This window comes from Heterocephalus glaber, unplaced genomic scaffold (genome assembly GCF_053883595.1).
Source record: "Heterocephalus glaber isolate CG9 unplaced genomic scaffold, H.glaber_assembly_v1.0 deba00001707, whole genome shotgun sequence".
NCBI classification, from domain to species: Eukaryota; Metazoa; Chordata; class Mammalia; order Rodentia; family Bathyergidae; genus Heterocephalus; species Heterocephalus glaber.
Window position 1 is genome coordinate 1,466,486 of NW_028258427.1, and position 25,210 is coordinate 1,491,695.

Here is a 25,210-nt window from a genome sequence, read left to right on the forward strand (position 1 = left end):
CCGACAAAACTCTTATTACCTAGTCTTAGAATTACTAGACGATACCACAGCAGCTCACCTGTACGCTAGCGCCAACGCCCAGGCCCCAGCAGCACAGTACAGACTGTCCTGGATCTTGGCCTTCTTATCACCACCACATGTTTTAGTTGGAAAGAGACCAGTGGTTGGACTTTGATACAGTAACAATGTTGATTTGACTATAGTGGAAGATAAGAAAAAAAAATTAATCATACAGCCAGCCATTTCCCTTGACTGAATATATTAAACATCTTTGATAACCTCATCCTACTTCTAAATAATTCTGTTGCTTCCAAACTTAGGTATACTATAAAACATCTGAAGATACTCAGGCACTTCATGTTGCTCCAGCCTAAGTGGGAAGCCACCCACCATGAAAATATCTTTTTACTTTGGAGAAAAGGACTTAGTTAATTAGAATTTAAAGCCATTAGCATATCCTGGTTAATGTGAACACATGATACAAATATTCTTAAGACTATTTGGCAGAGAAAAATAGATCAACCAAAAATCTGAGCACAACATCTTTTCTAAATAACTAGTTCAATATGGAAACTTAAAGCAAATTACAACAGAGTATCCCACATTTGCTAAATTATATAGCTAACTCAATCATCAAAAATTTAGGAAGATGAAGATTCACCATAAAAAAGGCAAGAATGCTGTATTTCACTGAGAACTAATTTGTGACTGGTCTTCACAGAAGTATGTTCATTTTACTTACTAGATTGTACAGGTTAAGGATATGCTTTAATATTTTAAAATCTGAATTCCATCTCTATATAGAATGAAGACATTGGTAAATAATCTTTGTGAACAATTTACTTAAACGAGTTTGAAATTAATCTTTTATAATCTTTAGTGTGCTAAAATAAGAAAACAAATATACTAAAATTACATTTCCTAAAAGTGATTTTATTCCTCTTATTCTGGTTTGGTCCAAACATGTGCCCCACTAGGCTCACATATTCTATGGTGGGGCTTTTGGAATTGGGGGCACTAAGCTGATTCGGCTGTAGAGATGAGGTCTGATTGAAGAAAGTGGGTCGCTGGGGGTTTAATCTAGAAGGGTTTATCTTGTCTCTGGTCCCTTGCCCTCTCTTTGCTTCTTGGCCACCACAGAGTGAGCACCTTTCCTCTCCCACACCTTTCAGCCAGGAGAGGTTTGTGCCTCACTATAGGTCTAAAGCAATGGAGCTGGCTGACCATGAACTGAAAACTTTGAAACTGGTAACCAAAATAAAGCTTTCTTTCTTTAAGTTGTTTTTCATGGGTATTTTGTGTCAGTCACAGAAACCTAAGATAACTGTTTAAGTAAATGGATAATAATGCTTGTCTCAAAATTCATTAAATTAATCTAATCTTAATTAATATATATTGACTATGTTTTAGATAGCTTTTCAAAAGTCTAAAATACTTCATACAGACTAAGGAATTAAAATTTCATTTTCTCTCAGTCTAAATTGATCTTATCATTAACATTTTTTTTCAGAATATCAGTATATTTATTATTTTTCATAGAGTAAAATTTACTTTGGTCCTTCTAGTCAAAAATAAATAATTGACATTTCTTTTAAAACTATAATTAGCTCTCTTTAGGTAGTTATTGCTAAAAAAGAAGATAAAAAGAGTGACTTAAGAATGCATGTAGCATCTTAACCAAAAATAAGTTAAAATAAAGTTTACGATGAGATCAAAATAAGTCAAAACCAATCCACATTTCTGGAGACAAAAAAAAATTTTGCCATAATAGGACATTAATTGCCTATTGCCACTTGACATATAGGACAATAAATGGCACAATAAACAACCTGAAAAAAATTAATAGATATTCCAAAGTATAGTCTGAAGAATAAGAGTCCCATATGTACATATCTCAAAGCTATTTACTCACATTAGAAAACAATTGCCAGGTTAATCTAGAAAAACAAACAAAAGGGCTGGGGATTTAGCCCAGTGGTTTCACCACCTGCTGGGCAAGTGCAAGACTCAAGTTCGATCCTCGGTACCATAAAGAAAAAGAAAAATCCAGACTTGATATTAAAAATAGTAACCTGAGATTACCTTTTGTATCTCAGTGAATTAGAAAGGCATACAAAAGGTTCAGGGCTAGGGTTTATGTATATATGTATAGGTAGGTGAGCAGGTTAATATATGAAATATCTGTGTATTATTGAAGAAATATCCTGAAGTTCTAAAACCTAGTAAGGCTTAAAAAACACAGAAGATACTAGTGATAGTTATAAAGTTATTCAAGGGCCAGGTATGACCTGCTGGATTCCTTTTGCAGTCTTGGTATGGAATACATAGCAGCCTAACTAAGCTTGAAACCATCCCAAAATCCAAACAATACAATAATATCATCTACATAACGTACACAATAGCTAGGGCACAGTGAATACTAATCAGAGCTACCATGTTTTCCTCAAGTTCTGCTCACCAATTCTGTAATAATGATCCAATTTATCCCACAGAGTTTCATTATCAGGTTTTGGAAGATGAATGCTTTTAAGAGGTTCATAAACTGAGCCTAAAAGAAAAATGAAAACCCATCAAATTCAGTCATTTTTCAACCAGATGAACAAAGAAAAGTTCTGAACAAAGTAACTACATAACAATGCAATTTTCATTTTTATATGTAAGCTACCATATTTCAGTATTGGTGAAACTTTTGCTAAGGGAAGGAGAAAGAAGAAAGCACTCTTAACAACAGGTATAAATGAGCATTAAATTTCATAGGATATTCCCACCCTGATGCCCAGCACTTGATCCAATTATCTGATGAGTACATTAGTCCTAACAACACAAACACACCAAATACTCATGTGACAGTCTCTAGTTCAATAATTTCCCATTACTGAGAAATATAGCTAACTATGTGCCCTTAAATCCAAACCTTACACCTTTATGCTGATGCTTCTCCAGCCAATTTTCAGTCCAATGATCATACCCTAAAAACCTCAAGGAAAAAAAGTAAAGCTCGTATTTTAAAGTCATGCATGCCACAAATACTGGACTAGGTTTTATACTGAAATTCTTAACTCTCCACTTTCTCCTAGGCAGGTAATACTCTTCCATTGTTATCTGGTCTATAAGCAGAGATCATTTCAACTTTCAGCCACAAAAACTATTCTGAGGCATTAGGAGAATATGCTGCTCAAAAGCTACAGAATACACAACAATCATGATAATTTGCCACAAAATGGGTAGAGAAAATTGTTCACTTGACTAGCGCACTTTCTCAGATGGTGGCTGAAAGAAAGTCAGCCATCAAATTAAGTACTATCTCTCATTCTTGTTAAAAGCACTCAGAAATCATCAACATTGCAAGGTCACAATTAATCTACCTTTGGATTCAGGTAATGCATACCAGATAGTCTGATAACACAGCACAAAAGTGAACCTATAATTTGCCTTGGGGAGAGGGAGAAAGATGGTGTTGACATGGATTTAGATTCTGATTTTGAAAAAAAATTAAAGAATTTATGATCATAAAATAGTTACGCCTAGCAGGCTAGTTTAAAGCCACATTATTAGGAATCTCCCTAAGTTTAGGCAGATAATAAACATTAAGAAAGAAGTAAGAACCTATACAAGGCAATAACCCCATTATCTTCTATTAGAATAAGAGGTAATTAGATTACATATTTCATGGGGAAAAAAAGGAGTAGGAAATGACCTGCTCAGAGTTAAGACATTTTCTAAAAAAAAAAAAAATCTTTCTTGTGGCAGCAACTGGAATGGCTCCATAGTAAAGAATGGAGAGATTTATCAACACGGACAGGAGATTATGAAGGATGCTTACTTCCTCCTATATAGAAATCAAGGGCCCAAATATGTTCTCTACCTTCCTACATTCAATTAGCTCCAGGCAGGTATAAGTATGTAGGCTGCCTGGCAGTCAGGAAGGAATAACAGGGTCATTGCTAGTTAGGAAGGGAGTAAGCTCTGGGAGACTTCACACTTGCACTTAAGATCACCCATTAAGAAAGTAATATCACTGCTTCCTGATTGGCATGTCACGGGGTGGTTCTCCTCTGCCATGGCCTTGTACAATTCCACCGTGCTTTGCAGCCAGCCAACTAGAGACTGCCATTTTGTTGAATTGTGAACTAAGAGAATTAATTCTTTTATTGAAGTGTAATCTTCCATTGTATGGTGCACGCCCTACCGAGGTCCCGAGTTGCACGGAAGATGCCGAATCACCATGCTGCAGACAGGCAGGTCTGCCCACACCCTACCGAGGTCCCAAGTCGTGCAGAACACACCGAATCACCACACTACAGACAGGCAGGTCTGCCCACGCCTTACGGAGGTCCCGAGTCACAGCCAACATGCCTAATCAGCCCGCTGCAGACAGGCAGGTCTGCACATGCCCTACCGAGGTCCCGAGTCACAGGGAAGACGCCGAATCACCCCACTGCAGACAGGCAGCCACCTGGTTCCACACTACAAAGACGCAGAGGACACCAGACCACTAGACCACGGTACTGAGTCCTGTGGGTCCCGGCCCAGAGGTAGGGGCTTCTGAGCCGCCGTCCCACTGCTCCTGGCCCAGAGGAAGGGGCTTCCCGGCCACTATCCCTCCTGATGCTCCCAGGCCAGGGGAAAGGGCTTTTGGGCCACCTTCTGTCCCACTGCTCCTGGCCCAGAGGAAGGGGCTTCCCGGTCACCATCCCTCCCATTGCTCCCAGCCCACAAGAAAGGGCTTTTGGGTCACCATCCCTACCACTGCTCCTGGCCCCTGTCCCACCTCTCCCAGCTCAGAGGAGGTAATCCATGCAGGTGCTAATAGCCTCCCGCCCCAGGTGAAATGAGAAAACACGTAAATAAGTCTCAAAACCAGACTTCCAGATCACCTACAGCAACCCCAAAGGGAAATGAGATAGAACACTCTGATACTCAACCACCTGGACTCCCTGAACTGGCAACAAAAGAGGATCTGGAAAAAATGAAATCAGAAATAATTTCTCAGATAACAGGAGAAATTGTGACCTTAGTGCAAGACATGATTAATAAATCTAGAGAGGAGATCAGGAACATGATGGAATCCCAACATAGGAAACAAATGGAATCCATAAAACAGATGCAAATAGATTTCCAGGACATGAAAAACTCCACTGAAAGTCTACACAGCAGAATGAGCCAATGTGAGGACAGAATTTCAGATATAGAAGATAAGATTGCAATTAGTGACCAGGAAAAGACAAATTGCTTCAAAATTATAAGGGAACATGAAAAATCAATCCAGCAGCTGTTAGATGATGCAAAGAATAACATAAGACTGATTGGGCTCAATGAAGAAACAAGAGAGAGAGGAGATGACATAAAAACTTTCTTCACAGAAATAATGGCAGAAAACTTCCCAAGCAGGGGAAAAGAGCTTGACATACAGATAAGTGAGGCATATAGGACTCCAAATAGCCTTGATCAAAAAAAATCTACACATAGGCATATAATTGTTAAGATTCCAGAAACACAACAGAAGAACAAAGTTCTACAAGCAGTTAGAGAAAAGAAACAAATCACACACAAAGGAAAGCCCATCAGAATCAGAGCAGACTTCTCAACACAAACTATCAAGGCAAGAAGAGCTTGGAGTGACATATTTCAAGCTCTAAAAGAAAACAGCCTCCAACCCACATTGATGTGGCCTGCAAAACTATCTCTCAAAATGGATGGAGAAATAAGATACTTTCATGACAAAGAGCACCTGAGGAACTGCGTGAATACCAAACCAGCACTCCAAAGAATTTTACACAATATCCTAGGAACAGACAATGAGGATCACAACCCCAGGAAGCAAAGCAGAATGAACCCATCTGGCATGAGAAGAAATTAAATGGAAAGGGGGAGAACCCAACAAAAAGAAAAAGTCATGGCAATGACAAGTCAATACGTTTCAGTTATAACCATCAACGTTAATGGTCTCAATTCACCAATCAAAAGAAATAGACTGGCAGAATGGGTCAAGAAGCAAAATCCAACAATATGCTCCATACAGGAAACACACTTAATTCAAAAGGAAACTCATAGACTGAAAGTTAAAGGGTAGAAAACAATACTCCATGCGACAGGAACCGAAGAAAAGCAGGAGTACCAATCCCCTTTGCAGATCAAGTAGATTTCAAACCAACACTGATTAAGAGAGATGAAGAAGGACACTACATCCTTGCAAAGGGAAGAATCCAAGAGGAAGAGATGACAATCATAAATATCTATGCACCAAACACTAGTGCACCCAACTATATAAAACAAATACTAACAGACAGGAAAAGTCATATATGCACTAATACAATTGTAGTGGGGGACCTCAACACCTCACTGTCACAAATAGATCAACTGGACTAAAAATAAGTAATGAAATACTACAACTCAATCGAACTCTTGAACAAATGAACTCAACAGATGTTTACAGAGTCTTCCACCCCACAAAATCAGAATACACATTCTTCTCAGCTGCACATGGGTCATTCTCCAAAATAGACCACATACTCACACATAGAACATGTTTAAGCAAGTGCAAAGGAATTGAAGTTATCCCCTGTACATTATCAGACCATAGTGCGATGAAATTGGAGATCCATAGCAAAAGAAACTCAAAAAATTTCAGAAACATGTGGAAAATGAACAACACACTTCTGAATAACCAATGGGTCATAGAGGAAATTAAAGAAGAAATCAGTCAGTTCCTTCAATTAAATGACAATGAAAATACAACATATCAGAATCTATGAGACACAATGAAAGCAGTCTTACGAGGGAAATTCATAGCAGTGAATACGCATATTAGGAAAACAGAGCGAGACCAATTAAACAACCTGATGCTGAACCTCAAGCTTCTAGAAAAAGGAGACCAGGACAACCCCAAAGCTCATACAAGGGAGGAAATTATAAAGATCAGAGGAGAAATCAATTCAGTGGAAACTAAGAGAATGATACCAAAAATCAATGAAGCCAAGAGTTGGTTCTTCGAAAGAATCAACAAAATTGACAAACCTTTAGCCAACCTTGTCAGAAAAAGGAAAGAAAAGGCCCAAATCCATGCAATTAGGAATGAAAACGGTGAAATGACAACAGACCCAGAAGAAATCCAGAGGATTATCAATACCTACTTCCAGAACCTATACGCCAATAAGATGGACAACACAGAAGAAATGGACAGATTCCTAGATACATATGAATTGCCAAAGTTGAACAAAGAAGACCTAAAAATTCTGAATAACCCAATATTAACCAATGAAATGGACAATGTAATTAAAAACTTATCAACTAAGAAAAGCCCGGGCCCTGATGGCTTCACTGCTGAATTCTACAAGACATTTAGAGAGGAACTGCTGCCACTACTGTTTCAACTCTTCAATGAAATTGAAAGGGAAGCAACACTCCCAAATTCATTCCTGGAAGCAAGCATCACCTTGATCCCCAAAGCAGAGAAAGACCCAACTGAAAAAGAGAACTATAGGCCAATCTCACTAATGAACATAGATGCAAAAACCCTTAATAAGATAATGGCAAACAGAATGCAGAAGATCATCAAGAAGATCATACACCCTGATCAAGTGGGATTCATCCCAGGGATGCAGGGATGGTTCAATATACACAAATCATTCAATGTAATACACTATATCAATAGAGCCAAGGACAAAAACCATATGATTATCTCCATAGACGCAGAAAAAGCATTTGACAAAATCCAACATGCATTTATGATAAAAACCCTATAAAAAATTGGAATAGATAGTCTCTACCTCAAACTGATAGAAGCCATCTATGAAAAACCAACAGCCAATATCATACTAAATGGTCAAACACTGAAATCCTTCACACTCAAATCAGGAACAAGACAAGGATGTCCACTATCACCACTCTTGTTCAATATAGTTCTGGAAACATTAGCCACGGCAATTAGACAAGAGAAAGAAATAAAAGGAATAAAGATAGGTAATGAAGAAGTCAAACTGTCATTATTTGCAGATGACATGATACTCTATATAGAAGACCCCAAGAACTCCACCAAAAGTCTTCTAGACTTAATAACCAAATTCAGTCAAGTAGCTGGTTACAAGTTCAACACACAAATATAAATAGCTTTCCTCTACACAAATGACAGACTCATTGAGAGAGAAATAGGGCAAATAATTCCTTTCACAATAGCATCCAAAAAACTGAAATACCTAGGAATCATCCTAACAAAAGAAATCAAAGACCTCGTCTCTGAAAACTATGGCACTCTGAAAAGAGAGATTGATGATATCAGAAAATGGACAGACATCCCCTGCTCCTGGGTAGGAAGGACTAATATAGTGAAAATGGCCATACTTCCAAAACTGCTATATAGTTTTAATGCAATTCCAATTGAGATCCCAGAAGCATACTTCATGGACCTTGAGATAACAATCCAAAAATTCATTTGGAACAAGAAGAGACCCAGAATAGCAAAAGCAATTCTAGGTAACAGAGACATGGCAGGGGGTATCACAATCTTCAACCTGCAACTCTACTACAAAGCTACTGTGATAAAAACAGCATGGTACTGGCAAAGAAACAGACCTGAGGACCAGTGGAACAGATTAGAAGATGCAGAAACAACGCCAGACACACTCAGCCATCTCATCTTCGATAAAGGAGCCAAACACCCTCACTGGAGGAAAGATAGCCTCTTTAATAAATGGTGCTGGAAAAATTGGGCTTCAACTTGCCAAAGACTGAAACTAGACCTATATCTCTCACCATGCACTAAACTAAAATCAAAATGGATTAAAGATCTAAATATTAAAATAGAGACTCTGAACCAGTTGGAACAGAGGTTAGGTAGAACCCTTGAAGACATCAGTGTAGGAAAAGATCTTATGAACAAAGCGTCAGTTGCCCGTGAACTAGCACAAACAATCAACAATTCGGGTCTCTTCTTATTAAAAGGCTTCTGCACAGCAAGAGAAACCACCAGCAGTGTGAAGAGACAACCCACAATGTGGGAAAAAATCCTCACCTGGTCTTCCTCAGACAAAAGTCTACTATCTCGAATCTATAAAGAACTTAAAAAGATCAGACCTCCCAAATTTAAAGACCCAATCCAAAAATGGGCATCTGAAATGAACAGACATTTCTCAGACAAAGACATAGAAAGAGCAAATAAATACATAAAAAAATGTTCAACATCACTGGTTATTTGAGTGATGCAAATGAAAACAACGTTGAGATTCTACTTCACTCCAGAAAGAATGGCTGCTATGAAGAAATCTACCAATAACTAATGCTGGCGGGGCTGTGGAGAAAGAGGAACCCTGCTCCACTGCTGGTGGGAGTGCAGACTGGTCCAAGCACTGTGGAAATCAGTATGGAGATACCTCAAAGAACTAGGACTGGAAGTTCCATTTGACCCCGCTATTCCACTGCTGGGGATCTTCCCCAAAGAATTAAAAGAATCATACCACAGTGATATATGTGCACCCATGTTCATAGCAGTGCAGTTTGTAATAGCTAAAACTTGGAAACAGCCCAAATGCCCATCAACTGGAGACTGGATAAAGAAAATGTGGTTTTTTAGTAAAATGGAGTACCACTCAGCCATAAAAAATGAGAAATTAGAAACATTTATAGCTAAGTGGATGCACACTGAGGCGATACTCTTAAGTGAAATAAATAGGACACACATGAATAAATACCAAATAGTTTCTCTGGTGTGAGGAACTGAAAGTGTAAATAAGGACTAAATGTATAATAAGTAATGTGAAAGAGGAAGAAAAGGGGCAAAAGGGAAGGAAGTGGGAGGGCTAGGGGAAAGGATAGAAGGGAATGGGATTAATATGAGAAAATGGAAAACTAGGAACAAAATCTTTGTAAATAGGGAGGAATGGAGGGGTTGAACAGAGGGCTGGGCAAGGGTGAAAAATAAGAACCAAGAGAGACTATGTAAAGGTGCAAATTTCCAATGATGAATGGCATTATATTGTATACCTAAAATGTACCAATGATTAGAATGAATAATCGATAATGTAAAATAGGAAGAAAAGGTCCAAAGGTGTAGGGGTAGTGGGAGGGGCAAGGGAAAAGAAAGAAGGGAAAGGAAAAATGATGGGAAATGGAAAAAATGGAAATAAAGTCTTTGTAAATAGGGAAGGGTGGAGGGCATGAAGGGAGGGCTAGGAATGGGGAAAAAATAAGAACCAAGATGCATTATGTAAAGGTACAATTCCCAATGAGAAATGTAATTGTGTTGTAGACCTACAATGTACCAATAAAAGAATTTAATTAAAAAAAAAAAAGAAAGTAATATCAGATACAAATACTCACAAGTTATAAATTGTATGTGTGTGGATGGGTGTATGTGTGTAAAGATTATAAGGGGTAACTTTTGCTGAGGGAAAATTGCAAATAAATTAAAAAATACTTATTTTTTATTTAGATCTAAATTACCAGAGCAAGTATTTTGTACTACATATGAAAAAAAAATCATCAAACGTTTAATATATACTTTCATTAATTAGGTAAATAATATTTGTTAATATGGATAAAGATAGAAATCAAACATGCCCAAGATGAATATAAATTATTATGTAACATAAGCATGTATTAATTAACAAAAGAACAAAAAAATTTTGGAAGAAATCAAATATGCAAAAGTGAAATCAACTTGCATTACAATGGTAGGTGAGCTGATTTTGAAAGATAGTTTTAATGTTTTATGGTTTAAGGTTTTAATGGTTTTAGGTTGAAAAAAGTATATAGTTTTAAAAGTGCTATTGCATTGAAGCCAAAATAAACTAAAATGATGTTGTCATCTAATTTTGCTCCAAAAAAATCACCAATGGAGTTTTGATTTTTTACAGGCAATAATACATAAACAGAAAGAAAATCAGACTTCTCAAGAAAATACCTATTAGTAAGAATTAAAGATCTAGGTACTTAGCTCAATGGTGGCAAATCTGCATAGTATACATGAGGCACTGAGTTTAAGCTCTAGTACTGCAGTATGAATACACACACATACACATATATGGGGGAATGTTCAAAGCATAGCAGAGAAGTATAAAAATATAAAATCATCTAATTTACTAAGAATCAAGATTTTATCTTTTTAATCTTCAAAGAAAGCCCACAGTGAGTTAAGAATAACTTGTTTAAGTAAATTTTAACATTTTAGTGGTCATTGTTTGGGCTTCTTCAGTAACTGCATAAAATTAAGCACAATATTCCATACAATTTATGGTAAACAATACCAATATCTGAAACCAAAGGTAAAATAATCAATGGCAGCATTTTAAAAAAGAATTAAGTCATTTGAAAAGCATCAATACGAAAAAAAAAAAAAAAGAAGAAAGTAATTAGTGGAACATGAATTCCAGAAGAAAATTAAAAAGATGAAAAATTATAGCAAAAAATCCTAATAAATGATTAGGGTCAAAATTGAATAAATTTTTAAATACAAATTTTTCATTTCTATGTTTTTCCATTTGAATTATGTCTATATACAAACATTACAAGGTAAAATAAAACTAATTTATTAGTTACTAAGTTTGTAAAATAAGTAAGGCAAAACTAACAGATTTTATGTGTTAATACCCTTTGTGCTAGAAAAATATGATGTACAACTTCATTTTAGAACACATTACTGTCAAAGGGATGCAATGATAAAAAGACAAGACAAGAAGAGAAATACCTGAAGAGAAATATTACAGCTTTATTATGAAATATGAAAGTGCTATGTACTAACATATTAAAGCAGAAGCTATTTCCTAAGAAATGCCCATGAGCCCAAAAGAATATAAAGAAAGACTATAAACTTAACAAAGGAATAAACTGCCTGAATCTTAGACTGTAAAATACTAAGAAGGTTGCTGAATATTTTGGGGTAGCTCATAAGAAATTATAAATAACAGGTGCACATGGTAACACATGTCTGCAGTCCCAGCTACTTGGAATGTTGAGGCATGAGGACTGCAAGTTGAAGTCTAGCCTGAGCAACTCAGTGAGAGCCTGTCTCAAAATAAAAGTAAAATGGTCTGGGAATGTAGCTTAATGGTAGAGCCCTTGCCTAGCATACATGAGGTTCTGGGTTCAATCTCAGTACTGAGGGAAAAAAAAAAAAAATCACAAAAGCATTTATAATTAAAATAGGAACAAGTCAAAGAATAAAAAAGATTTCCTACGAGGAAACTGTAGGTGGAAAATTGTTCAGCCAACCAATAGTACAGCAATACTCTATTATTATGGAATGGTATTTTCCATTACATGATTCAAAGCTCTAATACATACAAAAATGTTACTCATCAAGACAGAGTATAAAGATCCATTAAGTAGCTTTACATATATACATTTATCTATATATCTATATAAAAGTAGTAATAAAGTAAGATAAATACTATTACTTATTCATTTAATTAATACTCTGGACAATACATCCAGAAGCTAACAAGGCTTATAGCTTAAGGGTGAAAGCCAAAAAAAGTTCTGAATAAAAATAATACAAGGTAGATAGTGGTGGAGTTTCTTAAAATACAAACTAGGCCAAAATTCAGTCCTCTTGTGGGATAAAAAAAAAAAAGAAAAACAGGCAACATCTGCCTTGCAAATTCTGCAAATACTAGTAATCTCAAGTAATTAAACACCATATAAAGATGAGACAATTGAAATCTAGTAAGGCATAAAATTATAAACACATACACATAGATGCACACATACTTAATATTTGTAGTTGTAAAACTTAGGAAAATGCACTTGTTTTAAGATACTACATACTGAAATATTTTAACTTAGGGAAAAGATTTAGATAAAGGATGTGTCATTAATAGTAAATTTTATTTAACAACTGAACCAAAAGTGTCCTTTCGAAAGATAGAGCATTGTATCATAAATTGAAATCCTTATGCTTATAGGATTCTGATTTTTCCCTCAAAATAATTTCTCTTCAGATTAAAAAAAGAGGAAATTCTATCACCCTAAAATAGTCACCATTAATACGTTGGTGCATTCCTTTTAGACATTTTTGTCAGCAATTACTAAAAACGTACATAAAGTTTAGTAAACATGAAATAATATATATGCTATTTTTATCATGGACAAAAATCCTTTTGTCCCAGACCTCACTAGTAGTCCCCTTCTGGTCTACCTCTCAGATAACCATACTTTTTTCCATGTCTATACAATCATGATTGAACAAATATGCATAAATAAGGGGAGAATTTGCAGAGGTTTTATAAAAATGGGATCATGATATACAGTCATCCTTGGATTTTGCTCCTATCATTTAACCACAAATAAAAAATCACTCTACTCTTGCTAAGAACTGTTTTCTATGTCATGGTATAGATACAGTACATTTTATTTAATTATTCTCCCGAGTGGTAATGCAATTTGTTTCTTGTTCTCATCAACATTAACAATACTGCAGAGGCATCCTTATATACAGGAATAGCTAATAGTGTGCTGAAGCCACCTACTACCTGTTGGAGAGAGTCCAACTGTTACATTTCCAGAAATTTTAGGACAGGATGTGTAACAGCTGTTATTAAAAATTAAATTTTATAAACCTACCACCAAGTAATCAATAAAACACTAAATAACTTAAACTCAATTCTTTTTTACCTTATTAATACATGTGTATAGCACACAATATCTACATTCCTTGTCAGAAGTTGGTGTGTGTATATAACACATCTGTTTTTCATCCCTTTTCCCTTTCCTCCCTCTCAACTCTACCCATCTCTTGATCCTCTTTTTTTTTTGTAGTTTTTGGGGGAACATGATTGCAGTACATGTTTACAAATCCTTGTGTAGAGTGGGTGGGTTTATGTACACAACACATCCCAATTCATTTTTTTCATCCCTCATCACTTCCCTCCTTCCCCTTTCCTCCATCTCTTGATCCTCTTTTCATTTGAGAAAGGTCTATCTCCTTATTTCCTACTTTCTTTACTTTGTTTCTTATTCATACTTCCTTAAATGAGAAAACATGATATTTAAGCTTGTGTGTCTCATTTATTTCACTTAACGTTATAATTTCAAGGAGAAAACAATTTTCTACAAATGCCTCAAGTTTATCTTCCTTTATATCAGTGTAGTACTCCATTCTGTGTAAATGCAACATTTTATCCATTCATCTGGTGATGGACATATGGGCCACTTCCAAGATTTACCTATGTTTATGATTATGAATTATGTCACTATAAACATGGGTATGCATGTATCACTGTAATACAATGTCTTTGCCTCTTTCATGAAGATACATAGAAGTAGAATAGCTGTGTCAAATGAATTTCTAGTTTTAGATTTTGGAGAAATCTCTACACTGATTTCCACAGTGGTTGTACTAGTTTACATGCCCGCCAACAATTTAGAAGTGTTCATTTTTCCCTACAGCCTCTCCAGAATTTGTCATTATTTGATTTCTTAATGATGGCCATTCTTTCTGGGATAAGACGTGAAAGTGTCTATTCATTTCACTTGCATATTTTTTGATTGGGTCTTTTATTGGGGTGGTCTAATTTTTTGAGGTTTTATTTCATTCTCTTGCCTAATTGGTGTTGCTATGTTTTAAGTATTATGTTGACAGGGGTGGCAATAGAGGATATACTTGTCTAGTTAGTGATTTTAGAGGGAAAGCTTTCAGTTTTTACCCATTTAATATAATGCTGCTAGTAAGTTTGTTATAAATTGCAATTATCAGATTGAGATAAAGTCTTTCTATTCTTATTTTCTTCAGTGGTTTTATTATGAAAGGATGTTGGATTTTGTCAAAGGCTTTTTCTCTACCTATTGAGATGATCATGTGGTTTTTATCCTTGTTTCTATTTATGTAATCCATTGTATTTACTGATTTGCACATGGTGCACCATTTCATTCCTGAGATGAAGCCTACCTGGTCATGATGTATGATCTTGATGATTTGTTACAGTCTGTTTGTCAGTATATTGTTGAGGATTTTTGCATCTATATTCATTAAAAAGATCTTTGCCTGGCTTTGGAATCAGGGTAAAGGTAGCTCCCAGAAATGACTTTGGGAGTACTCCATTTCAACATCATTATTTATCTAGGTTCTTAAATTTATTTTCATCTATATTCCTCTATATTGGAAAGATCATATAATATCATGTTACATCTTCTCCAACTCTGCATTCAGTAATGTCACATATAATTGAATAGTTATGACAAAAATCACATGATTGTCATTTGTTCCTTTATAAGATTGGCTTCCCCAGTCTAAACTCCCATTAGCAGTAATGAAGTAAATAATGTAATTTTTATAAAATAAGGGCAAATTGCATTTTCCAAAAAGCTAAAATAATGCTTATTCCTTCTACAAAGGTAATTGTTCCACTCTAAGTTTACCAAAGTTCAGAGGTGTAGAACAATGGTAGAATGTGTGTTTATCATGAGTGTCTCTCTGGGTTCAATCCCCAATCTCACCTCTACAAAAAATTTTTTACTTCCTTTTTCTTTTTCCATACTATTTATTAGTGAGTTTGAGCATCTTTACAAATTGGCCATTTAGATTTGCTCTTTTGTGAATCAACTGTCTGCAACCTTTTGCAATTTATATTGTTGTCAAGTTGTTTGCTATCAATTTCTAAGAGCTCATTGTGTATTATATTTATTATTTCCATTACAAATATTTTCCCTTAGCTTTCATAAGTGTACTACAATTGACATATATAAATAATTTTTTTGGCAGTACTGGGAATTGAACCCAGGGCTTTTACGCTGAAATACATCCCTGGCCCTTTTTAAAATTTTGATATTTAATTTTTAATCTCACTAGTTCCAAATTGCCCAGAGTGGACTACTTATGTTTCTCCTGCTTCAGCCTCCAAAAATGTTGGAACTACGAGCAGGTGCCACTATGCCAGACTTCAAACATTAAAAAAAAAATTTAACATTCAAAAATACATTTATCTTTTCTCATTTAGTTCTAAGTATCCAGTCTGTTTTAAATGGTTTTTGACAACCCCTAGGTTATACATAGTCACCTCAATTTTCTACTAAGATTTTTCATGTAAAAAGATAAAATTTTCCACTTAAGTGTTTAATGTATTGAAAATGTTTTCTAAACGGCTTTTAAAGTAATGTAATAATTTTTATCTATTCTGTTGTTTCAAAAATATTTTAATATATATGCTAATTTGTTTCATTTATACTACTAGTTTCTCAGTTCACTGAAGTGAAAATTTTATACTTTTATCTTCTTTCTAAGAGCGAGTCTTTTTTGTCTATTACTTGTACTCTAACATTTTGGCCATTCTTTTAAGATCATAATACAAAGAGTATTAATCACTGTTATTCTCTATTTTATTATGAAATTTTTATTTTTCACAGAACACTGCTTTTTAATACTTTATTAAATCTACTTGTATTATATTGAAATAAAAACAATGTAACAATGTTTCAATTCTATAATCTTTAAAAATAACTTTAAATGACCAATTTTTAGGGTATAAAATATTGAATCAACTAATTCACAAGCAGAGAATATCCCAAGTTATGGGATTTTTAATAGACCACTTCCTCTTAAAATAAAACAACTTAATTTTTGAAAGCTATATAAAAACTCTAGAACTAATACTGTAGAATTTAACGTACTATATTTTCTTGCAGGTATAACATTTTTAGACAGAATTTCAAGCCTAATAGAGGCATGTGATATTTACAAGTAGCCTGAACAACAGCCAGAGCTTTATGTGAAGTTGCATTAATGTCTGCAAAAAGCTTATTATCTGAGGCAACATATATTGTTTTTTATATACTAATAAATACTGGACATTGACATCTGAAGTTAACATCTAAACGACGTATTTCCATATTTCCTTAGATCTTGGGTTCTAGCAAAAAAAAAAAATACATAAAATTTGTGAATGTAGAATCATAGCCTAAGGAAGGAATTAATCTGCATCACTCCTTTGTGTTTTACTAACGATTCTCTAAATCTGTGAATTGAGTGAGTTGAAATTTACTAATTTTAATAATTTAATGGTTTAGATTCTTCTCCTCAGCTAATGGTAAACAGCTAATTTAACAGACATGTTAAAAGTTATGATTTTTTTCAGAGGTAGGGACAAGTCTCCGAAAGCCTGAGGAGTTCAGTTTTTGAAGACTGAAGCACAGCACAGGGGCTAAGAAAGTATAAAAATCCCTAGATTAGGATAGGGACAATCAAAAACTAAGCACAATCTGAACATCTTCTATTGTATAGAATTACTTAGTCCCATAATTTTAGGAAATGCTATATTCCCTGTACTCATATATGCATATAAAGAAGGTAAAGGCAATAGGAAGGGGTGGAATAGGCATGGAAAGGCAAAGGAAACACAGCCTTATATATGAATGTGCAAAATACAGTATTATATCCAAACCACATTAGTGGTTATCAGTAATTTATTAAAATATTAATTTTGAAGCTGTAGGAAAATAATATCTGTCCTATGTACCACCTATACAATATATTTTCATTTAAATTACTTCATTAATTTCAGATGACAATTTCACTTTAAAATTCCCCTTTATCCCTCCATTTATGCAAACTACAGGAATCTTGCTAGAGACAGAACAAGTTAGCCTAAACTGTATCTCTAATGCTGGCACTTAGGAGATTCTCAAGAAATATTGATTGAACTAGGTGATCCACATGATTATGGGGAGGTTCTCTTGAATTCCCACAATCTTCTGTATTCTTATAGCACTTAGTAAACACCTTTATGACAGCTCTTGTTTATCACAATACATTTGATTTTTCACTATTTAATTAATGTGTCATCATTCATACTCCATTGGAAGATGATCAACAACAGGGATATCTTGTACTAGTGATGGCAGCAGTGCCTGGTAGGAAAGAAGCTGACAAAAATTTATTTGAGGAAACTTGATGACTAGTTTATAAACTAATTCTCACAAGTAACCTATCTGCTACCATTTCCCATCTACTTCCTCTGATTTAATGATGAAGTCCCACCCCTCATCAAGATTTCCTTGATCAAAAAAGCTGGGATACTCATAATTGTATATGGATAAATGTTAACTTTTATAGTTACATGATTTGAACATCCTATATGTGACTCAGCACTTTAAGCATCTTCAAGATCACCAATATTGCTGTAAGAAAGACAGAAACAAAATTTAAACTAATTTTCTTTTGTGTTCAGATCCATCATGCTCAGAAATTTAAAACACTGAAGAATGAGTATCCTCAGAGGGAGAGTGAATGTGTAAATTACCACACTTCTACTTAATGAAGGACCTTGAAAAGATTAAAGGAATGAGTTATATATCAATTTGCAATATCATGAATACCCTGAAAATCATAATCTTATAGAATTAGACATATACAGCACACTTCTATATGTTGTAAAACTAAGCAATAACAACTATATAGGTAATGTTTGTAAATGTATGGAAATGTATATGCATATACAGATGACAAAGTACTTTCAAAAGCCTAGAAGAATATACAAATTGTTAAAAATGATTACCACTAATAAGAGTGTGACTTTTACTCTATACATTTTTGACTATCTAAATACTAAATAAGAAGGCATTTATTTAGTACTTAAATAATTTTTAAAAGTAGAAAAAAAAATTGGAATGCCTAACCATTACAGATTGTAGAAGGTAGATTATACACTATCTCATTTCGAAGTCCTGACAATGGTGTGAGGTATTTTTTAAAGTAAAGCATAGAGAGCTTATTAAATGGTGGTCTAAATTTGAATACAGGGCTCTCTGAAGAGGAACTGTATGCGTGGTCTTTTCTTTACAACATAAATGAAAAAAATGCCGAACAAAATAAGGCTGAAAAATTAAGGCTGAAAAAAATTAAGGCTGAAAAAAATGCCTTACAGAGAAGAGTTAAGAACCTTAATTCTCGCTTTCATTTTCTGCCTTAAACAGTAGATTGCTACAAAATTATAAGTATATTTTGACTTACTTAATGACTTTTGACTATTATTAGAGTTCACTGGAACCCTCAAGTTTATAATTTACAATTTTCCATGGAAGAGATATATTATAAATATAAAACTGGATAAAATATATTAAACATAAAATATGAACTGGAAAATATGAATAACACAATTTTACAAAATGGAAGTAAAATTTTTCTATTCAACTTATTCAAATAAGATGTGAAAACAATATTCTACCATTCCTACATTATTTTTTTAAAAAAGGTGTTAAGTCTTCCAGTGACCTTTAGAGAAGGAGCACAGCCCATAAAATCTATTTAAAGATATTAAATCTGGTTGATGTTTCATGTGTTGACCTTATGAATACCAATCACTCAATTAGCTATTACATTTTCCCTTCTTATTTATAGTCTAGTAGAATACCTTGCCATAATGTACTATGATTTTGTATGATTTCTGTGAGGTTAGAGCTGTATTCTACACTTTTACTCTTCCTAAAAATTTATTAAAACTCTTTTATTTTAGCAAAAAAAATGCATTTAGAAGCAAAATAAATTATTTAATGTTACCAGCAGTGATTCTTTTATTTACTGCAGTAACTCCAGGGCCAACACTGCCTGGCACATAGTGAGGGCTTAATAAGTACTTATTGACAAAATGAAATCACTACCCTCTTACATCTAAACTTTGTCAAAACTTACTTAGAATCAACTATGATGAATAAGGTAGTTCATCAGGGTAGATGAAGTAAGATTGGCTCATCAATAATATAAACTATGACCAGGAAGTAATTAAATTTGTTCTATTCTGCCCTACTGTATTTTATTCTTCCAGGGCTTATAAAGGTAGATGTGAATGAAATCATAAAAGATGACTTAAAAATAATTTGAGACATGGCAGCATCACTAGAATATATTTATGTATTTATAAGGGATCACTTTATAAAAGAAAATATGAATCTGAATGTAGAAGGTTTCTCAAGAAAAGCACAGGATCATGATTTCATATTTATATTACATATTAAAACTTTAAATTCTAAATTTCTAAGATTTAAATGAGTTTACCACTATACAATATTCTCAATTTTTAGAAGAGATATTTAATTTTAGAATGTGTTCTTTTAATCTAGTGGTAAAAATGTGACAGCCATTTTGTTGTGTTGCATTTTATTTGGCAGAAATAATATTTTCAAATCATCCAGCACTTTGAAAAAATAGACTTGAACTATTTCCATTTATCGTTTACACTTTGATAAAGCCCACTCTATATTCCTGTCTTGGCAAAATTCAACAGTGCATTTAATATGAGTGTTATTACTATTAATTAAAAACTGTCCTGATAGTACTCTGTACAATAGATATGAATAAATAAAGCCTTGAATGTCAATTTAGAAAAACCAAAAAAGCTATGAATTAGCAAAGTAGTTTAGTTTTATTGCAACAGTATACATTAACATTAAATGAAAATATTCATACCCAGAATAAAACTAGAAATACTTTGTAAGACAGTATAGAGTTTGTAAATGGGTTAATCTGGTTTCCATTGCCAAGCCAAAATACCTGTGATAATCAACTTAAAAGGAGGAAAGGTTTATTTTGGCTCAAAGTTTCAAAGATGTCAGTCCATGGAAGTTTGGCCTTAGGGCTTTGGGGCTGTGGTAGCATCACTATGGGGGGATTGGAAGAGAGAGCACAGCAGAGGAACCATGTTCATCTCATGACAGCCAGGAAGCAGAAAGAGAAGATACTGGTGTTCCTATATTCCCTTCAATGGCAACTCCATCAATAAGTCATCTTTCTTCCCCTAGGCCCCACGTGCTAAAGGTTCATCACCTCTCAACAGTGCCACAGGCTGGCAACCAAGGATATAAGATATGGGCTTTTATGGGACATTCCATTAGAAAACTACAGCCATGGATAATGAATGCTAGTTAATTTTCTTCCCATCAAAATTCATTGATGTGAAGACAAAACAGGGCAGAAATAGCATTAATCTTCCCTACACTATGCTTCTTCCCTTAGACTATAGCAATTTGCTCCAATGCTGTGCTGAGGGTCTAATTGTGTTTTGCAGAGACTGAACTACAACATAATCATTAACTGACCAAACTTCCAAGCCACATATTTCACAAGCCAATTTTCACTTTTTACTGAATGAGATTAAGTCCAAGGATAAATCAAATAGAGATAACGCAACCCATTCCCCACCCTCATCACCATTAACATCAACTCCTGAGGGAAGACTGTCCTAAAACCTAGAAAGCTGTAGAAAACACATCGGTTTTGAAAACAGAAAGAACTAGTAATAATCACAACTAAATCATTTTACAACTTTCATGATCTCTCTGAGCTAGGCCTTCTCATTTAAAAAGTGAGGAAAATTATATAACCTAATGGGATAGCTGAGATTTACTTAACTTTTTTTTTTTTTTTGGTACCAGGGATCGAACTTGGGACCTTGCACTTGCGAGGCAGGCGCCGGAACCACTGAGCTAAATCCCTGGCCCTGCTGAGATTTACTTAAAGAAAAGAAACTAGCAGAGTACATTTTTAATACTGATTGTCTTCTCCTACCTACCATAAACTCTGTCATATCTTCTGGTACTTAGAACGGCACTGGGCACAAAATTGGAAAGCAAGGAATTCTGAATTAATTCTGGATATAATTAGCTTTGTCAGGTTAACATCAGAATTATTTTGTCCAATGCAAGGATGGATGCCCTACATCTACTTTCTAATATGTACATTTAAAATTATGGAACTGGAATACGAAAATAGGTATTCTTGAAGTTCTAATTCATCATGTGAAACACTTCAAACTAGTTTAGCTTAAAGTTTCCCTTGTCTATTCTATGTGTAGTTAACTTTTACCATGTTTTTTATGGAGTACTAGTTTTTTATGTAATATAAAACTGAAAAAAAGTTACCCTGAGTGAACACTAAGTCTATTAAAATTTTGTCATACTTTGCATTATAATTTAGTTATAAGGATTTCATTATAGCAAAAAATTGAAAAAAAAACTAGAGTCATGAAAATGGGTATTTAGGGTTTTCATTCAGTTTAAACTACTGCAAATGAAACTAAACTATTTCTGTAACATTAAACTATACTGGGAGCTAGGCTTGTTAGATTTTTATAGTTGGAGACTGCTTGCTTTTTCTTGTACTTTTCAAAGAAAATTACCATATACTTGAAGCATCCATCCCCATATCTTTATGTTCATTACACAAGATTGGTAAATCTTTCCTTATAAGCATAACTAGGGGGAAAAATACTTCTGAAGCTAATGTTTATTGGCATCTTTTTGCTTTAAATGAAGAGCTGCACGAGATATGCAAGAGGCCAAAAGGAACCATACCTGCCACCATTTATTCTGGAGCTTCCAGAAAGACCATCAAATAATCAGCACGTGTTTCTCAAAGAAATACTTGAGGAAAAATAAATCGGACTGAGGATGGGGATCAGCTTAACTTTTAATGCTAGCCAATTATGCCTCTAATTTCCATTCTATTGGTTAGGCAATTCCTTGAAAATGGAAGCACACATTGCGCCCTGAAGCAAAACTTCCCAATGAAAAGGAACTACGTGATCCTCTAGAAATAGAAGGGATCACCACTATAGTTACTACAATCATATATGATAAAGAGACTAGAAAGAGATGTGCATATACAGTCATTTCCTATAGCATCTGTTAGAATATTAAACTTTTGCTATTAATGTAAAGTTATGGTCTAAACCAGTGGTGGTGAACCTATGGCATGTGTGCCACAGCAGGCTATTTGTATCACTGAAAGCTCTAAAAGGTTCACCATCACTGGTCTAAACATTGAATCCCTGAACTGGGCCCAGTTCAGTAAAAGGATCTCAGCCAGCTAAGTTTGGGCCAGAAGTTAGAACTTGTCTAGCAAATCTGCAGTATTAGAATCAGTGAAAAGCAACTGCAGAATGAGCCACAGCTGCAGGTAAAAACTGTACAGTATTTCTCAATGGGAAAAAGATGCAGATAATGACATATTTATCCAAAGACGAAGCTCAAGGCTGAGAATATGAGGACACTTACTTCAGAGGCCAAGAATCTACAGTCTAAATTATAACACAGCTAAGAGATGAGGATGTAAAGAACTACTATTCACAAATATGGTGCTACAGACAGACTTTTTCTCCTTGGTGCTAGATAGTGGCAGCAGTAGAAAAGGCTTTACCTAGCAGCTTGCTACAACTGTGAACTCAGTCTTGTTGAATCAGAACCTGTATTTTAAGGAGATCTGGAGCTCTACAGAGGTAGTATTTCTACTTTTTAATAAACGAGACAGGGGAGAGGAGGGAAGAAAAAAAGGACATAAAATGTGAAAGAAGCCAAAGATCAATATCAAATAGTTGCTCAGCTTTCTTCAGAAAACCTAGCTTCTACAACTCCAAGAAAATAAAACCATGAACCAAACAATACATCTTAAATATTAAGACTAACATCTCATTTATGAACACTTAAGTTTATACTGACAATCCAAAACTACTGCCTCACCAACTCAACTCTGTACGATCCCAATCCCCCATTTTGCAAGATTTTCCTTAAAACTACATAGCCTAGTTTTAAAACCCTGAACTCTGATTCTCCTGAGCCAATGATTGAGTATCATCATTTTAACACAGAAAAGAATATTAAGAAGCACCTCATCTAAGATCTTTATTTTATAGAGGAAAAGCACAATTTATTCTAGAATGCAGAGCTAGTTAAAAGTAGAACCAACATCAGCAACAAGACTCCCTATTCATGGGTCTGATACATTTTTATAATTTTTTATTAATCATTTTGGTCACTTTGTCTTGGACAATGACATTACACTGTGCTACTGTATTTTACCAGTGTACCAAGAACATTATGATTAGTGATAGCTATCAAAATGCTAGATTGAATATAAGCATATAAATCAAATTTTAATATTTTAAAAGGTAAATAAGAACATAATAATAGCATTATCATCATCATAATAGAAACAACTAACATTAGTTGAGCATTTATCATGTGTGAAGTATTGTATTGAGGGCTCTATAGTAATTTTAATTAATTCTCATAATAATCCTATTAAGTAGGTACTATATTATTATTCCCATTGTAAAGATTTAGTGATTTATCCAAGGTTGCACTCATAGCAAGTGAAAGTGCTAGGACCTAAACATGCTTTGTTGCTGTTGTTGTTGTTGTTGTTCTTTTGGGTAAAACACAACAAAAGAGATAATATTTAGCCATTATTTCAAGTCTTCTTTTGAAAGTTAAATTTCTCATTATGAAAACAATGCATTTTCAAAGCAATATATAACCTATTTCTGAGGTAACATTTAAATAAGAAATACTGTTCTACATTATGGACCGAATGTGTCCCCCCCACCCAAATTCAAATGTTGAAGTCCTAACCTCTAATAAGTACCATAGAATATGGTCGTATTTGAAGATATAATCTTTTTTTTTTTTTTTGGTACCAGGGATCGAACTTGGATCCTTGCGCTTAGGCGGCAGAACCACTGAGCTAAATCCCCGGCCCTGAAGATAGATATAATCTTTAAAGAGTTAATCACTGATGTCTATAAAAAGAGATCAGCCAGGCATGGCGGTACATGCCTGTAATCCCAGCACTCTGTGAGGCTGAAGCAGGAGGATCCTAAGTTTCAGCTCAGCAACCTAGCCACTTTGCAAGATCCTGTCTCAAAAGATTAAAAAAGGGCTGGGAATGTAGCTTAGTAGGAAGATCCGGGGTTCAATCCCAGTACCAGGAAAAAAAAAAGATGAGATTAGGTCACAAATAGGCAGAGAGAAAAGATTATGTGAAGATACAGGGAGAAGATAACCATCTACAACTGGCCTCCAAAGAACCCAATGTTCAATATCTAGATTTCGGGACTGTTTGCCTCCCAAACTGTAACAAAATAAGTTTCTGTTGTTTCAGCCAAAATAAATAAATAAAAGCAAGTTTTTAAAAGATGCTGTAAAAAGTTTACTCTACTAAGGTATTTTCTAAGCAATTCTCACATCTACTGTTCTTTATCCGTATCAGCCACATAAATTATTTCAGCTATCATATCACTGCATGTACCTGCCCTCAATCTAGATTTAGTCTCTTTTATTTCCATTTCAATAATATATTTGCATAAGACAACTACAATGAACAGGAGAAAACAAGAGCTCCTTTTTATATAAGTTAAACACATATTAATTAACTGGCAAGCTCTAAACAGGTCTAACATAAAAACAGATTTTTCTCTAGTGCATTATTTAGCATTGAGTTTAAGATTCTTCCAGAAAT

At 34.5% G+C, this 25,210-nt stretch overlaps 1 protein-coding gene across 6 annotated transcripts in view; it reads right to left on the reverse strand.

Moving 5' to 3' along the window:
- The window catches only part of Phkb (phosphorylase kinase regulatory subunit beta), a 210,975-nt gene that overhangs the window by 165,286 nt on the left and 20,479 nt on the right, over positions 1-25,210 (reverse strand). For all 6 annotated transcript variants that reach the window (XM_087199368.1, XM_087199365.1, XM_087199370.1 and 3 more), the window contains 2 exons: positions 2,459-2,548; positions 59-197 (listed from right to left, as the gene is read on the reverse strand). In XM_087199368.1, the coding sequence (XP_087055494.1) occupies positions 59-197; positions 2,459-2,548 (229 nt within the window). The remainder of the gene's footprint in view (positions 1-58; positions 198-2,458; positions 2,549-25,210) is intronic.